At 38.0% G+C, this 19,057-nt stretch overlaps 1 protein-coding gene across 1 annotated transcript in view; it reads left to right on the plus strand.

The window, feature by feature from the left end:
- The first annotated feature begins 382 nt into the window (after nt 1-382).
- sgk1 (serum/glucocorticoid regulated kinase 1) overlaps nt 383-19,057 on the plus strand; it is a 39,211-nt gene continuing 20,536 nt past the window's right edge. Inside the window, exons 1-4 of the mRNA XM_057822338.1 lie at nt 383-531; nt 4,689-4,821; nt 8,234-8,452; nt 18,825-19,007. Coding sequence (XP_057678321.1) covers nt 4,738-4,821; nt 8,234-8,452; nt 18,825-19,007 — 486 coding nt within the window. The 5' untranslated portion in view covers nt 383-531; nt 4,689-4,737. The remainder of the gene's footprint in view (nt 532-4,688; nt 4,822-8,233; nt 8,453-18,824; nt 19,008-19,057) is intronic.

Raw genomic sequence — 19,057 nt, forward strand, 5'->3', positions numbered from 1 at the left:
GTGAGAATGGCCCATAAACCGTATTTATGTACGGTAATAGTGATTATCTCTTGCACCTGTGCTCGTTAGCATCAGCCAATCAGCTTCCCCAAGCCCCTCTGTCTTGCCCAGGTGTTCCTCGTTGTCTCGTCTCTTTGTTTGGAATTAGCCTGAGCTAGCTTCCTCGCGTTCCTGTCCCTCTCATGTAAGTTTACCAACTCATATTTTGGAAAAAAAATGATCATAATTGGGTTTTTTATTGCTAGAATCGAGAGCAAAGGGTTTCGATGGTTTCAAGTGCAGACATTTGACGTTAAAGGCCGGACGGTGTAGGTAGGCGAGTCAAGGGCGAACACGCGCTGTTAAACGCTCCGCGGGTTCCATTGAGAGAAATGAAGATGGAGGGAGGAGGAGAGGGAGGCAGACAAAAAGGCCGCTGATTGGCTGGCCGCGGAGCATCTCCATTGATAAAGCGCAAAGACTGCAGCAGGACAGCGGCAGTGACGTCGTCCGTCCGGGCATCCACTCGGACGCAAGCGGATTCACATCGAGGTGAGAGGCAGAAAATTGCATGCTGCTTTTGCTGCGTCGGTAGTTTGGCTGCCGTTGATGAAACATTGCGTTTTGAATTTCAAGGAGTTTATCACAAGTGGACATCCAATCCATTAGGAGTGGGAGGTTGGCAGCGAAAGCCTCCCACGTCAAATGGATAGGACATCTAGCGATACATTCTGTTCCATTCATGTGTTGCGTGATTGGACTTCTGTCGTCGTGAACGGCAGCCAAAGAGTAATGTTTTTGAAGATTTGGAATTTTTCTTATAAAAAGTACAATTTTATATATTATATTCACATTTAAATAGTCAATTATAAATGATTACTACTCATTTGGAAGTGGTCATTTAACATTTTTAATAATAATCCAAATATTCCAATTTTTTTTTTTTATTAATAGTTTAGAAAATATATTTCTAATTGTTGTTTATAATATATCTATAATATATGAATACAATATTTAATTTTTGTAATGTCATGCGTTGTTATCACAAAAATGTAAAATCAATTTTAAAATTATTTTTAAATCTTAAATATTCTCATTTGAATGTTATTTACTTACACTATATACACTAGCGATACAGTATATACTACATTTTTAATACCATGCACTCTTATCACAAAATTGTAAAAACCTTTAAAAAAAATAAATAAATAAATAATAATAATAATAATAATAATAATAATTTTAAATTATTACCACTCATTTAGAAGTGGTCATTACTCATTTACTATTTTTAACAATCCCAGTATTTGTAATTTAATAAAATAATAATTACAAAAAAAAAAAATAATAATAATTTTAAATTATTACTACTCATTTAGAAGTGGTCATTTACCATTTTTAATAATCCAATATTTTTTAATTTTTCAAAGATATTTCTAATTGTTGTTTATTTTATATCTTTAATATATGAAAACAATATTTTTTTGATGTCATGTCATCTCACAAAAATTTTAAATCATTTTAAAATGATTTTTAATTCTAAAATATTCAAATTTTAATATTTATCATTATTTACTTACATTATTTACAATTAAAAAAAAAAAAAAATATATATATATATATATATATATATATATATATATATATATACACACTAGCTATACAGTATATACTAATGGTGTTATACTTGTATAGTGCTTTTCCACCTTTCAAGGTGCTCAAAGCGCTTTACTCTACATTGAGGGCAGAGAATCAAACCCGCAAACGCTGGGTTGGGGTACAACTACTCTACCACTGAGCCACGCCATCCCAATTTTACATCTACATTTTTAAATTTTTTAATCTCATGCATTCTTATCAAAAAATTGTAAAAACATTTTTTTAAAAACCTTGAAACTGCAATTTCTGCAGAAATCACGATGGGGCTTTGTTGTGGTAGATACAGATCTATTAGGTGAATTCCTGTTGGTTTGGGGACATTTCGAGGACAAGTCTTGTTGCATGGCTGTCAATGGCATCGACGTACTTGGGTGCCAGTGTAATGTCAATGGGCTGTTTTTATGTCAAAAATCACAACTACACGTTTTTCTGCCATTAAAAATTAATGGGGAAATTTAGACGTACATGGCCGTCAATGGCATGGACGTCCATGACTTTCAATGGCATCGACTTACTTGGGCGCAATGAATGGGCTGTCATGGTAGATAATCCAAAATAACAAGGACCTACAGTATGAGTATGTTTTCCTGTCATTGAAAATGAATGGGAAATTTGGACGTACATGGCTGTCAATGGTATCCCATTAGAAATTAATGGGACAGTTTTTGGTGAATTTTGGGGAACCGTAAGTTTTTGGCAAAATCTGTATACAAATGTTATGCCCCTTTCCGTCTTGGATTTTTTCATGTGTAAATTATGTGATTTGTCAAAAAGTAGAGCTGGATAGAGCTTGAAATTTATTTATTTTTTGTTTTAGTAAACCCATTTTTACAGGCGAACGGAAAATAATGGGGGGTCATTGGAAAAATTCCCTGCGTCGCATGCAAATTTCGGTCAATTCGATATTTGAATGGTGACGGTCGGTCAAACGATTTGGGCTATGTGGTGCGGTGAAGAAACGCCATTACAAAAAAAATTTACTACCTAGGCTCCATCTAATTATTTCTAATCCTAAAATGTTCTATTTTGAATATTTATCATGATTCATTATTTATTTACCATTTACTCAATACATAGATACAGTATATACTCACACTGCTGGCCAAAAGTATTGGCACCCCTGCAATTCTGTCAGATAATGCTCGATTTCTCCCAGGAAATGATTGCAATTACAAATGCTCTGGTAGTAATATATTCATTTATTTTAATAAAAACACAAAACAGAATGGGGAAAAAAATTAAATCATTATCATTTTACACAAAACTCCAAAAATGGGCAAGACAAAATTATTGGCACCCTCAGCTGATCCTACAGCTGACAAAATAACTGCGAACAACCGCTTCCGCTATCCATAAATGAGTTTCTTACAATGCTCTGCTTGAATTTTAGACCATTCTTCTTCATTTTCTAGTGCTTTTGGGTCATTGTCCTGCTGGAAGACCTTTGACCTCTGAGGGCTTTCTCACACTGGCCCTAACATTATGCTGCAAAATTTGTTAGTAGTCTTCAGTTCAGACTTCATAATGCCATCCTCACGGTCAAGCAGTCCAGTGCCAGAGGCAGCAAAGCAACCCCAAAACATCAGGGAACCTCTGCCATGTTTGACTGTGGGGACCGTGTTCTTTTCTTTGAAGGCCTCGTTTTTTTTTTTCATGCCTTTTCCCAAAGAGCTCTACTTTTGTTTAATCTGGGCAGAGAACATTCTTCCAAAACGTTTTTGGCTTTCTCAGGTAAGTTTTGGCAAACTCCAGCCTGGCTTTTTTAAATGTCTCTGGGTCAGAAGTGAAGTCTTCTTGGGCATCCTACTAAAGAGTCCCTTTTCATTCAGATGCCGACGAATAGTACGGGTTGGCACTGTTGTACCCTCGGACTGTGGGACAGCTTGAACTTGGTTGGATGTTAGTCGAGGTTGTTTATCCACAATCTTTCGTTGAAATCTCGTCAATTTTTCTTTTCCGTCCACTCTAGGGAGGTTAGCCACAGTGCCATGGGCTTTACACTTATTGATGACACTGTGCACGGTAGACACAGGAACATTCAGGTCTTTGGAGATGGACTTGTAGCCTTGAGATTGCCCATGCTTCCTCACAATTTTGCTTCTCAAGTCCTCAGGCAGTTCTTTGGTCTTCTTTCTTTTGTCCATGCTCAATGTGGTACACACAAGGACAGAGGTTGAGTCAACTTGAATCCATTTTAACTGGTTTCAAGTGTGATTCAGTTATTGTCACCACTTGTTATGTGCCACAGGCAAGTAACAGGTGCTGTTAATTACACAAATTTGAGAAGCATCACATGATTTTTTTAAAGGGTGCCAATACTTTTGTCCGGCCCATTTTTCGAGTTTTGTGTAAAATGATAATGATTTAATTTTTTTCCCCATTCTCTTTTGTGTTTTTTCATTGCAAGCAAAATAAATACTACCAAAGCATTTGTAATTGCAATCATTTTCTGGGAGAAATTGAGCATTATCGGACAGAATTGCAGGGGTGCCAATACTTTTGGCCAGTACTGTATACAGTATATTTTGAATTTGTCAATGTCAACTGTGTATCATTGTTATCACAAAAACATTTTAAAATGTTATAATTTTTACATTTATTTGTAAATATTTTCAATTTCTAATTAGATATTTAACATTATTATACACTTGCACATATTTATTAAACATAGTAATATATTTTTTATGCAATTAAAAAAGAGTAATATATATACATTTTTTTAAACACCAACTCTGTTGTTCTCATTAAAAAAAACTAATTTTCTTCTTTTTTTGTCGATTTTTGTGACTGAAAAAGCTAGAAACCCCAATTTTTTTCCTGGTGAAAGAACCGAGTCCACTCTTTCTTTTTTTATGTTTAATGCTGAACATTTTTTCTTGAAAATACCAGTCAAAATGCTGCAAAACAGTCGCTGACTGATCCAACGATACATGACGTCATTGGCTCTCTCTCGCTCTCCCTCTGGTTGCTACGCCTCCTCCTCCTGCTCGCATCCTCCTCTGGCACGAAAGCATCCCATCTTGCGCAATTGAACTCTTGTTTTTCGGCAGCCCTCCGCCGTCCGTCACCCTGGGATCGACGGAGGCTAGCGTGTCGGCCATGAAGCTGGTGAGAGGAGGAGGAGGCGAGAAAGCGGCGTTCTCCTTCAAGAAGTGCTCGGCCTTTCAGTTCGTCAAGAGGAAGGTGAGTTGGCACGCGCGCACGATGTCCGTTGGCACGAGATGCCCACTCGCTCTCCTGGCTCCATCTGCGCTGGAGTAGGTAAACATGCAATGATGTCATAGTTGGCCTCCAATCATCCTTCTGCTGGAAATTGAAATGTTTGTCATTAGTTTATCAATAGTGGACATCCAATCCATTTGGCAGTGAATGAACATGCCTCCTACTTCAAATGGATTGGAAGTCGAGCATCATCAATGGCAGACACTGAGGAGGATTACATAAGTACATAAACAACAGCATTGATTAAAAACAACAACAACAAAAAACCCTAAATATAGAAAATTAATTTGAAAAATAAAGCTAAGAATTGGAATATCCCAAAATTAAAAAAAAAAAAAAAAAAGATAAAAATAATAATCATTTAAATAATAATCAAGTATTCATATATTAATGCCCATACCTAACTGGGATAGGCTCCAGCACCCCTGCAATCCTTGTGAGGATAAGTGTAACGCAAGTAGAAAGAATGAATTAATTTTATATTCCCTGAAAATGTTTTTTTTTTTTTTTTTTTACTTTTTAAATTGTTTTATTAGTTATTTATTTCATTTTTTTAAAATTATGTATTTGTATTATTCAATCTTATTATTTATTTCATTATTAATTTTTATTTTTTGATACATTTCCTTTTTTTTAATTTTTAAAAAAAATAATTTTCTTTGTTATTTTTATTGTGCATTAGGCATCTAATTCTTGAATTACGTTTCCAGTTCTATTCACATATTGATTTAAAAAAATATATACTTTTTACAAAAAAGTAACACAATAGTATACAAACAGCACAGTGGAAGAGTGGTTAGCATGACCGCCTCACACTTTTCAAGGGTTCAATTCCGGTCTCCGGTGTTCTCCCCATGCCTGCGTGGGTTTTCTCCAGGTACTCCAGTATCCCCAAACATCCCAAAAACATGCATGCTAGGCTGATCAAACACTCTAAATTGTCCCTACACTGCTGCCCAAAGTATTGGCACCCCTGCAATTCTGTCAGATAATGCTCAATTTCTCCCAGAAAATGATTGCGATGACAAATGATTTGGTAGTCATAGCTTCATTTATTTTGCTTGCAATGAAAAAACACAAAAGAGAATGGGAAAAAAATTAATCATCATCATTTTACACAAAACTCCAATTGAAAAATCATGTGATACTTGCCTAATTGTGTAATTAAGAGCACCTGTGACTTACCTGTGGCACATAACAGGTGGTGCCAATAATCAAATCACAATGGATTAAAGTTGACTCAATCTCTGTTCTGTGTTCTTGTGTGTACCACATTGAGAATGGAGAAAAGACAGAAGACCAAAGAACTGTGTGAGGACTTGAGAAGCAAAATTGTGAGGAAGCATGGGCAATCTCAAGGCTACAAGTCCACCTCCAAAGACCTGAATGCTTCTGTCTACCATGCGCAGTGTCATAAATAAGTGTAAAGCCCACGGCACTGTGGCTAACCTCCCTAGATTCGGACGGAAAAGAAAAATTGACAAGAGATTTCAACAAAAGATTGTGTGGATGGAGGATAAAGAACCTCGACCAACATCCAAACATGTTCAAGCTGTCCCGCAGTCTGAGGGTACAACAGTGTCCACCCGTAATATCCATCGGAGTCTGAATGAAAAGGGACTGTATGGTAGGATAGCCAGGAAGACCACACTTCTGACCCAGAGACATAAAAAAGCCAGGCTGGAGTTTGCCAAAACCTAGCTGAGAAAGCCAAAAACGTTTTGGAAGAATGTTCTCTGGTCAGATGAGACAAAAGTAGAACTTTTTGGGAAAAGGCACCAACATAGAGTTTACAGGAAAAAAACGAGGTCTTCAAAGAAAATACCTCGTTTTTTTAATTGGCGCAATCAGCTGCCACTCAAACACACCGGAACTAGCGTTGAAGTTGAATCTTTGTGTCAAAATGATTCAATCGAAAAAAAGTGCCTTCAAAACTTTTCCCACTTTGAAAAAAAAAAAAAAGAGTTTAAAACTTTTTGCTTTTCAAAAAAAGTGATACTTCAATAAAAAAATATATATATTTCAAATAAAAAAATATATATTTTTGCAAATGATTTTTTTTCTTTGATTAAAAATAGTCTTTGATTAAAGCAACTTTTATTGCGATTGAATGATTTTGACACAAATGTCCTACCCCTAATATGGCTTGAACACAAAAAGGATTGCTTCAATCAAAGAAAACGGTTTGAATAAAAAATAAAGTGTTCAAATGCGAATTTCTGAGTCTCAAATATTTTTTCACATTCAAACCTTTTTTTCTACGATTGAATTTTTAAAAATTTTGGATTGAAGTGATTTTTCTTTTGAAAATATTTTTTTGTTTGTTTGAAGCGACTTAATTTTTGATTGAATAATAAAGACACAAATGTCCTAGCCAAAATGTGGTCCAAACGCAAAATGACATGACTTCAATCAAAAATGGTGTTTCAATTAAAAAAATACTTGACTTAAATCAAAAAAAAAATTTCAATCAAAGAAAAATAGTTTTCAAATATATTTTTTTGAGTTTCAAATTTATTTTTGCATTCAAACACATTTTTTTTTGATTGAAGAGACGTTTTCTTCGATTGAAAATATATATTTTGATTGAAGCAACTTTTTATTTGATTGAAGCAACTTTTTTTTTGATTGAATAATAAAGACACAAATCTACCTCCATACACAGTCAAATATAGTGGAGGGTCCCTGATGCTTTGGGGTTGCTTTGCTACCTCTGGCACTGGACTGGTTGACTGTGTGCATGGCATTATGAAGTCTGAAGACTACCAACAAATTTTGCAACATAATGTAGGGCCCAGTGTGAGAAAGCTGGGTCTCCCTCAGAGATAATAGGTCTTCCAGCAGGACACTGACCCCAAGAACACTTCAAAAAGCACTCAGAATTGGTTTGAGAGAAAGCACTGGAGACTTCTAAAGTGGCCGGCAATGAGTCCAGACCGGAATCCTGTAGAGAGATCTAAAAAATGGCAGTTTGGAGAAGGCACCCTTCACGTTTCTGAGACCTGGAGCAGTTGACCAAAGAAGAATGGTCTAAAATTCCAGCAGAGCATTGTAAGAAACTCATTGATGCATACTGGAAGCACAGTTATTTTGTCGAAAGGTTGTGCTACCAATTACCAGGCTGAGGGTGCCAATACTTTTGTCCGGCCCATTTTTGGAGTTTTGTTTAAAATGATAGTGATAAAAAAAAAAAAAAGTATTCTCTTTTGTGTTTTTTCATTATAAGCAAAATAAATGAAGATATTACTCACAAAGCATTTGTAATTGCGATCATTTTCTGGGAGAAATTGAGCATTATCTGAATGAATTACAGGGGTGCAAATACTTTCGGCCAGCACTGTATGTATATCAATTTTTTTGTTTGTTTTTGCAGGTGCGTCGATGGATGAGGAACCCAAAAGTGAGTGCGGAGAAGGTGGCGGGCAAACGCCTGGCGTGCGTCAGGTGCCCGCTTTCCGACGAACCGTGTTTCCCGAGCTGTTGCCACTATTACGGGGCCCCGCCTTATTACGCCGGTGGCCCCGCCCACCTCTACCTTCCGGATCCCGCCTCGGAATCGTCGGGATTGTGTGACAAAAACAAAAGCTGCAAGGTGAGGTCATTCGAAATTTAATGCTAATGCTAATATACTGTGTGTAAAACATGACAGGCTAACAGAACTTAGCATGGATGTGATTACTACAATAGCACTACCCTTCAAAAACCCATGCCGGTCAAAATGGATTATTATTAATTTTTTAAATATCAAAAATTCCTAATTAACGAATTCCTAATTTTTATTCAATGTACTTTTTTTTTTTTTAAGTCAAATGTTAACTAAGAGTTTATAACTGTATTAACACAGTTAATTATACTAATTGCACATTAACTCATTGTCTCGTGAGTTGGTATCGATTCATATTTTATTAATACGACAGTAAAATAAAGATATGCTCAATAGTGCTTTTGAATTCATGATTACACAGAATTCGATTACCGTAATTTTCGCACTATAAGACGCACCTGACTATAAGCCGCCACCCACCAAATGTGACACGAAAACGGCATTTGTTCATAGATAAGCCGCACTGGACTATAAACTGCAGCTGTCCTCAGTGTATTATGGGATATTTACACCAAAAGATATTAACCGGTAACACTTTATTAGACAGCGGCATCATACGACGGTGAGAAGACTAAATGAACCACCATGAAGCTTTGAACCAATGGGCTGCAAAGCTCCATTGCTTCAAGAAGCTTCATTTTACAATCACTGCTCCCTTGGAGGAGACAGTCAACCTCAGCTACCACCTGCTGTCAGTAGTGTTGTTTCCCCACATGCCTCCTAGCATGCATTGCAGCACTACAGATGTAAATAACAACCAAAATTCATTTTCTGTGCTAATAATTTATTCAGTTACTGTTCCAGTTGTTTCATTAATTGCTAGTTATGGTATTTGGTAACACTTTATTAGACAGCGGCATCATACGACGGTGAGAAGACTAAATGAACCACCATGAAGCTTTGAACCAATGGGCTGCAAAGCTCCATTGCTTCAAGAAGCTTCGTTTTACAATCACTGCTCCCTTGGAGAAGACAGTCAACCTCAGCTACCACCTGCTATCAGTACTGTTGTTTCCCCACATGCCTCCTCGCATGCATTGCAGTGCTACAGATGTAAATAACAACCAAAATTCATTTTCTGTGCTAATATTTTCTTCAGTTACTGCTCCAGTTGTTTCATTAATTGCGAGTTATGGTTTTTGGTGACACTTTATTTGACAGTGGCTCCATAAGACTGTCATTAGACAATCATAATTCTGACATGACATTGTCAGGAGCGTTAATGAATGCTTATAACAGATGTCATTTCGTTTTATCTGGCAAATTATCTCGCTTGAATGGATGTAAAAGATCCGAGCAGGACATATATGGAGTGACATAATTTGCCAGATGACACTTAATGACATAAGCCAGGGTTCACTAAATCCGGACCTCGTGCCACTTTTCCTGTCGTGTTTTCCACGTCTCTTTCCCCTAACACACCTGAATCAAATGATTATGTAGCAACCTCTCCAGAAGCCTGATAACGATCCTGATTATTTTGATTCAGGTGTGTTGGAGGAGGGAAACATGGAAAACACGACAGAAAAATTGGCACCGAGGTCCGGATTTAGTGAACCCTGACATAAGCATTCAGTAATGCCCATGGTAGTGTCATGTCATAATCATGACCATCTTATGACAGTCTGATGACGCCGCAGTCAAAAACGTATTTCCAAATACATAACAAGCGATTAATGAAACAACTGGAACAGTAACTGAAGAAATAATTAGAACAGAACGTGAATTTTGATGATATAAAATCTGTAGCACTGCAATGCATTCTCGGAGGCATGTGCTGCCTATTAACCCAAATAAATCAACAAATAAGCCGCAGGCTTCAAAATGAAGGAAAAAGTAGCGGCTTGTAGTCAAACGGTAATCTCAATCTCAGTTCATTTTCTTAACGGTGCATTAACTCATTGTGAGTTAAAATACATTCATATTTTAATAATATTACACATACACAATAATATTACACATACATTTAGAATAAGTGTGCAAATTCCTATTTTTGAATTCATTATACGGAATGTGATTCATCACAATTTCACGTGATGAATAACCATTGCCAGCCCTAACTTTTATTTTTAAATCATTTCCATAATTTCCTTTTTCTTTATATTTTTAAGAGTTCATTAGAATTTTCCTTTTTTTTTTTTTTTTTTTGGTTGTATTTTTCAATTTAATTTTCTTTGTAGTTTACAATTTTTGGGGGGGTACTTACCGTATTAGCCCTGATTATAAGACGACCCCCTTTTTTTCAAGTCTCAAGTTTGAAAAAAAGACTTTTTGAACACCAAATAAATTTTATACAGAAAATAATTACAGTACATCTGAAAAAATGATTATAACAGTATATTTGAGAGAAAAAGCATGTTATTTTGCCTCATTCAAATCTTAACATCTGAGCATTTAAATATGTAAACTAAAGTGCAATCACATTTGGAAATGAATGGCTTCTGGTTTTTGAAATGTAAATAAACCAATCTATTGGGATAAAACGACAAAATTGCAATAACTGCATTAACCATCAAAGTGAGGTCTAACTGTAACTCTAGTCTTGAAACAAATCTGAATAACGAAAAACATTGCAATAAAATAATGCAAACTGGTTAAACGTGAGAGTAGCTGAGATCTGTCATGACAGAACAATGATTTCTGGCGCCATTTAGCGTCGTGAATGGGTATAACGTCTAGACCGCGAATATAAGACGACCGCCTTTTTCTCAGTCTTATTTCAATGCAAAAAACGCCCTCTTATATTAGGGCCAATACGGTAAGTATTCCATTCCCCAACCATTTTTTGGTGATTATTTGTTCCATGCATTTTCTGGGGTTAAACCTTCCAATACAAATACAATACAAAACATGTTCAATTTGATCTTCTACTATGATACATTTCCATCAGAATTTGGGAAATGATGACAAGCGAGCTCACGTTGGAATTTCCAGCGCCAGCGACACCATTTGAGCGATTGCCGGCGAGCCATTTTACGAGCACTTTTTCACATGGCCCTCCGCGGTGATGTAACCGCGGCCGTCACGCTTTCCCATAGACGGCGGTTAATGAGTCGCTGGTCACGCACGAAGGCCGCGACCTTTTTCTCCTGACACGAAAATGCACATTTTAGTCGCTGCAATCATGTCGTAACGCCGGCCGTTTATGATCCGGTGAACTCTACGACTGCTAGTCCAGTCTTCGTGTACAGCCAGCTTGTTAAACTGGTTACACCAAGGGAGTAGCTTTGGTCTTAATATTGGTAGGGACGATATACAGTGGGGCAATTAAGTATTTAGTCAACCACTAATTGTGCAAGTTCTCCTACTTGAAAAGATTACAGAGGCCTGTAATTGTCAACATGGGTAAACCTCAACCAAGAAAGACAGAATGTGGGGAAAAAAACAGAAAATCATATTGTTTGAATTTTAAAGAATTTATTGCCAAATTAGAGTGGAAAATAAGTATTTGGTCACCTACAAACAAGCAAGATTTCTGGCTGTCAAAGAGGTCTAACTTCTTCTAACGAGGCTCCACTAATTACCTGTATTAATGGCACCTGTTTTAACTCCTTATCGATATAAAAGACACCTGTCCACAATCTCAGTCAGTCACACTCCAAACTCCACTATGGCCAAGACCAAAGAGCTGTCGAAGGACACCAGAGACAAAATTGTAGACCTGCACCAGGGTGGGAAGACTGAATCTGCAATAGGTAAAATACTTGGTGTAAAGAAATCAACTGTGGGAGCAATTATTAGAAAATGGAAGACATACAAGACCACTGATAATCTCCCTCGATCTGGGGCTCCATGCAAGATCTCACCCCGTGGCGTCAAAATGATAACAAGAACGGTAAGCAAAAATCCCAGAACCACACGGGGGGACTAGTGAATGATCTACAGAGAGCTGGGACCACAGTAACAAAGGCTACTATCAGTAACACAATGCGCCGCCAGGGACTCAAATCCTGCACTGCCAGACGTGTCCCCCTGCTGAAGAAAGTACACGTCCAGGCCCGTCTGCGGTTCGCTAGAGAGCATTTGGATGATCCAGAAGAGGACTGGGAGAATGTGTTATGGTCAGATGAAACCAAAATAGAACTTTTTGGTAGAAACACAGGTTCTCGTGTTTGGAGGAGAAAGAATACTGAATTGCATCCGAAGAACACCATACCCACTGTGAAGCATGGGGGTGGAAACATCATGCTTTGGGGCTGTTTTTCTGCAAAGGGACCAGGACGACTGATCTGTGTAAAGGAAAGAATGAATGGGGCCATGTATCAAGAGATTTTGAGTGAAAATCTCCCTCTGTCAGCAAGGGCATTGAAGATGAGACGTGACTGGGTCTTTCAGCGTGACAATGATCCCAAACACACAGCCAGGCCAACAAAGGAGTGGCTTCGTAAGAAGCATTTCAAGGTCCTGGAGTGGCCTAGCCAGTCTCCAGATCTCAACCCCATAGAAAATCTGTGGAGGGAGTTGAAAGTCCGTGTTGCCCAACGACAGCCCCAAAACATCACTGCTCTAGAGGAGATCTGCAAGGAGGAATGGGCCAAAATACCAGCAACAGTGTGTGAAAAGCTTGTGAAGAGTTACAGAAAACGTTTGGCCTCCGTCATTGCCAACAAAGGGTACATGACAAAGTATTGAGATGAACTTTTGGTATTGACCAAATAATTATTTCCCACCATGATTTGCAAATAAATTCTTTAAAAATCAAACAATGTGATTTTCTGGGTTTCTTTTCCCACATTCTGTCTCTCATGGTTGAGGTTTACCCATGTCGACAATTACAGGCCTCTCAAAAATTTTCAAGTGGGAGAACTTGCACAATTAGTGGTTGACTAAATACTTATTTGCCCCACTGTAACAGCATAACCTGCAGGTATACTTTTTGCTGGGGACGGGACATTAATATGACCAAACATATTTGGTGAATGGTGGTCAGGACTACATTTCTCACCAGTATGAACCTAATTAATTGATAGGCTAAATGATTAATGCAAAATAAATCTGTATTAACCTATATTAACTTTCACACTGCAAATTTATAACTAATTTATAATCTGATCATTTTTGTTGAATCTAGTCAAATAATTTTCTCAATCTTTTTTAGAGTGTTAAAGGCTAATTAACAGATTAATGCATCAGATTCTTCCACTTTAAGTAAATATTACTATTTGTTCGTATTGAGCCCATACATCTAAAAGTTGTTCATTTTTCACCTAAATCATGAAAAAAATTCTTTCAAATAATGTTTTGAACAATATTCTTGAATTAAGAACATTTCTGACAAAAGAGTTTTTTTAAGATTAAATATTAGGGCTGTCAAACGATTAAAATTTTTAACCGAGTTAATTACAGCTTAAAAATTAATTAATCGTAATTATATGCCATATTTTTCTGTAAATTATTGTTGGAATGGAAAGATAAGACACAAGATGGATATATACATTCAACATACGGTACATAAGTACTGTATTTGTTTATTATAACAATAAACAAGATGGCATTAACATTATTAACATTCTGTTAAAGTGATCCATGGATAGAAAGACTTGTAGTTCTTAAAAGATGAATGTTTAGTACAAGTTATTGAAATTTTATATTTAAACCCCTTTTATTGTTTTCGTTTTAATAAAATTTGTAAAATTTTCAGTCAAAAAATTAACTAGTAGCCCGCCATTGTTGATGTCAAGAATTACACAATGCTCATGAGTGCTTAAGCCCATAAAATCAGTCGCACCCAAGCGCCAGCAGAGGGCGACAAAACTCCAAAAAACACAAAGTAACAAGTTGGCATTGCACTGTGCTGTCATTTTAATCTGTTTTAGCCGGGCATGTGCGTTCATTGCGTCAAATATTTTAACGTGATTAATTAAAATAAGTCTGTTAAGCTTATTTTCAGCTAGCTGTTTTCTTTTTTCAAGAAATCTCAGTGAGTAAAATCGACTTGAAGTGCTGTAGCAGTGGAAAAATTAGTGGAGTGTTCCCCACCTTCACAACATTGACGTCTTTTTACATTACTTACAGTGGCTGCTGCTGGCATAAAAACAAACTTCTAATATCCCTCATCTTTGAAGGGGGTCGGGGAGGCGGCATGTTGTATTTCTGTCGGGCTGTGAATGGGTGTGTGTGTGTGGGGAGAGGAGGGTCAAGTCATCAGCCAGTCAAACGTGTGTTTTAGGGGAAAAAATGGACTGGCACATTCAGCGAGTGAAAAGGGGTCAGTGTAAGTCTGAACATAATAAAAGTTCTGTAATTCACTTAATAATGGTAGTATCAATTCTATCCTTACAACATATAGGAAGACAATCTAAATGACCTATATAACTGAAGTCATTATATCACGCAAATAAGGTTGCTTAAAAGGTAGGTGGGGATAATTTGAGCATCCTGAAAAGTTGCTAGTGTTATGCTCCTACCGTCCCTATGCAAAGCTACGCCCTTGGGTTACACGGCAAATATGTTATTGCGTTTGATCAGCCTCACGTTACCTGACCTACTTTTCGAGGTAATGCTTTTGAGGAACAAAGATTTGGAACTTGTTTGACCGACTTTTCACAGCTGTTTCATACTCGAGTTGTCTGTTTTTCAGTGAGCAGCAGTAGAACGTGAAAGAGATCAAATGTTTCTTCCAGAAAACTCACAAACTGAGCTAATATGTTGAACTCATTGACAGTGATAGACGTCCAATTATTCACACACTCGCAGCCAACAACGAGGCGCTCTAGAGCAGCGATGCTACATCTCCACGTTTATTTTTTTTCAGCATTGATTTATTGATACAAATCTCACTTTTCATGTGTCTTAGAGCACAGAATGTAAGTACTTTGACTTACTTGACACCCAGCTGGGTTGCTATGACAACATGAAACATCCCGCTTAGGCCCGCCTGCTGAGAGTAAATAGGATCTGTGTCATGTTTTGATAAGGTGATGAAAGTCCAATCCATTAGAGCGATTGCTGCCAGCCTCTGTGTTTTTAACATAAATGTCCTTCTACTACTCACTATCACGGCACATCAAAACAATATATGTACTTGGGCGAGCAGTAAAAAGAGATTTTTTTTTTTTAATTAGCATTTATTGCAAATATTAGCGAGTGAAAAAATCTGACCTTTTAGCCTGATAGCCGTAATCATACCAGCTGAACCGTGCTATCGCAATTCCGAAGACCCGGGCCGGTGGAACCCCGACAACCCGGCCAAAAGGCCAAACTCTGCGTGTTCACCTCAGTCGTAACCCCATGTACTGACAGCATTTTAAAATCTGAAAAAAGGCTTCGAAACACAACTTGACAATTTATGCCAAGTTGGCAGGAATCATACAGCACAGAGAGACCCAGGCGGATCAAGGTTCACCATATCACAAGTCAGCAAAAAATTCCCAAGAAAAATGACAACGATTAGTTAAACATTCAGTCTTTTAAAGGCTCTGGCGAGGCGGGCTGTGGTCCGGAAGAAGGGTGTGTTTGGGCGTTGTTTAGGATTATTGTCTGTTGTGGATTGGACGGGAGGATTCAGGCGTTACTGTTGTCAGGGAAACGAAAGTTAAGGATTTTGCCATCCTCGGCGCCACGTGTGTGCTGAGTGTTCACTTCTCAGTCGCGGGTTCCTCCATATCCGATATTCCTTGTGGCAAGACAAGACGACCCGCCATTTGTTCTGGACTGTCCAGAAGAGCTGATTGCGGGATTTGATGGTGCAGACGTGAGATTGTAGAGTTCTCTCCTATCACCTTCTTGTCAGCATCAATCTTGCTCAGTCAGCTGCATGACGCGCATTAAGCTTCCATGGTCAGAAGGCGTCCTGTATCTGTTCTGTCCTTATCTGCCCGTTATCTTGACGCTGCAAATTCTAATCATTTCAAGTCCAAGTGATCATAATATCAAGTATATTCAGTTTTTTTCCTATGATATAAATGTTATTTGTTTTATATTGGGCGAGTAATTCAAACAGTAAATATGAGAAAAGGTACTATTTACTGATTGATTATATTGAGTGTGTAAGAGTAATTCAAACAGTAAATAGGAGAGAAGATACAATTCCCTTCTCTAGTGATTAGCTTGCTAGCTGTGCTACAGTTGTGGTCAAAAGTTTACATACACTTGTGAAGAACATAATGTCATGGCTCTCTTGAGTTTCCAGTTATTTCTACAACTCTGATTTTTCTCTGATAGAGTGATTGGAACAGATACTTCTTTGTCACAAAAAAACATTCATGAAGTTTGGTTCTTTTATGACTTTATTATGGGTGAACAGAAAAAAGTGATCAAATCTGCTGGGTCAAAAATATACATACAGCAGTGCTAATATTTGGTAACATGTCCCTTGGCCATTTTCACTTCAATTAGGCGCTTTTGGTAGCCATCCACAAGCTTCTGGCAAGCTTCTTTGACCACTCCTCTTGACAGAATTGGTGCAGTTCAGTTAAATTTGATGGCTTTCTGACATGGACTTGTTTCTTCAGCATTGGCCACAAGTTCTCAATGGGGTTGAAGTCAGGCCATTCGAAAACCTTAACTCTAGCCTGATTTAGCCATTCCATTACCACTTTTGACGTGTGTTTGGGGTCATTGTCCTGTTGGAACACCCAACTGCGCCCAAGACCCAATCTTCGGGCTGATGACTTTAGGTTATCTTGAAGAATTTGAATCATTCTTCATTGTCCCATGTACTTTCTGTAAAGCACCAGTTCCATTGGCAGCAAAACAGCCCCACAGCATAATACTACCACCACCGTGCTTGACGGTAGGCATGGTGTACTTGGGATTAAAGGCCTCACCTTCTCTCCTCCAAACATATTGCTGGGCATTGTGGCCAAACAGCTCGATTTTTGTTTCGTCTGACCACACAACTTTCCTCCAGAAGTTCTTATCTTTGTCCATGTGATCAGCAGCAAACTTCAGTCGAGTCTTAAGGTGCCGCTTTTGGAGCAAGGGCTTCCTTCTTGCACGGCAGCCTCTCAGTCCATGGAGATGCAAACACGCTTGACTGTGGACACTGACACCTGTGTTCCAGCAGCTTCTAATTCTTGGCAGATCTGCTTTTTGGTGATTCTCGGTTGAATCTTCACCCTCCTGACCAATTTTCTCTCAGCACCAGGTGACAGCTTGCGTTTTCTTCCTGTGCCATGCACTTTATACTTACAAACAATTGTTTGCACTGTTGCTCTTGGGACCTGCAGCTGCTTTGAAATGGCTCCAAGTGACTTTCCTGACTTGTTCAAGTCAATGATTCGCTTTTTCAGATCCATGTATGTATATTTTTGACCCAGCAGATTTGATCACTTTTTCTGTGAACCCATAATAAAGTCATAAAAGAACCAAACTTCATGAATGTTTTTTGTGACAAAGAAGTATCTCTTCCAATCACTCTATCGGAGAAAAATCAGAGTTGTAGAAATAACTGGAAACTCAAGACATTATGTTCTTCACAAGTGTATGTAAACTTTTGACCACAACTGTATGTTAAGGTGACCAAGCGTCCTCTTTTGCCCGGACAGGTGCACATTTTATGTCCTGTCTAGGGCGTTCAATAATGATTCGCTAATACAGAAGAGGCATTTTTTTAAAAATCATTATTTAATTCAATTTTTTAAACAATATTATCATTCTATTATTTTAGAAATAAGAAAGCCTGTTGAGTAGCCTCTGAGAATTTGAATTTGTGTCTTTCGTTATATAGCTATTATTTTGTTATAAAACTGAATTTTCCATCCAGGCGGAGGAGGCACACTTTTAATACATTAAATATTCATTTTATTCAATATTAAGTTAGGGCATCTTTGAGGGAACTTCGAGTGAAATCTAAGTATCTCGAGGCCATGCCGAGTGTCCCCTTTTTTGGATATCAAACCCTATGCTGTGCTGTTTTAATGGCAATCACTGATTAATAACTTCATTTTTGTGGTACAAGTGTGCTCAATAGTACTTTTGAGTTCATTATTGGATTGTGCGTACGACAATGCGATTAATCACAGTTAATCACACGCAATTCTCATAAAATGCATAATCCTACTTTTAATGTTGTATTGCAAAGAACAGTAGACGTCCAATTTAAACTGGGAGGATTGCTCATCGACCGCTCCCAATCAATGGCAGTGAATGAGTTAAAAGGCAGACTGGATTTTACGCGCCTCACTTTTTCATGGAAAACATGTTGAGCCCCAGGCGGTAAAATCACAAAGATGTCAGTGCATAAATGTAACCTGAAATGCACTTAGGTTACTAGATTAGTGTGACCTTCAGGAAAAATGGGAATGTTCAATTGGTGTTGACAGAATACGAACACTGTAAGAAACATGATCTTTTACAAAATTAGATTTCTATTGCCGTCAATGGCACTAAAACATAATCTTTAATGTGGTTTTCGCAGGTGAGGAAGTGGAAGATGTTGTCACGCCCGCACGGCGAAGCCAAGGACAGAGACGTGCCCGACGTCGGTGGACTGTCTTGGGGGTCGGGCGTTTGGGGAGCGCCCCCTTTCCCTCCGGAGTGTTGGGCGTGCGGCGGATTTTACGGCGGCCATGACGCATGGCAGCCGCGACAACGCGCGCAGGCGAGCACTTAAACGTAGTGTTTATCGACAATTGCGTTAGACAGTCGGAA

The sequence above is a fragment of the Corythoichthys intestinalis genome, chromosome 19, assembly GCF_030265065.1.
Source record: "Corythoichthys intestinalis isolate RoL2023-P3 chromosome 19, ASM3026506v1, whole genome shotgun sequence".
Taxonomy (NCBI): domain Eukaryota; kingdom Metazoa; phylum Chordata; class Actinopteri; order Syngnathiformes; family Syngnathidae; genus Corythoichthys; species Corythoichthys intestinalis.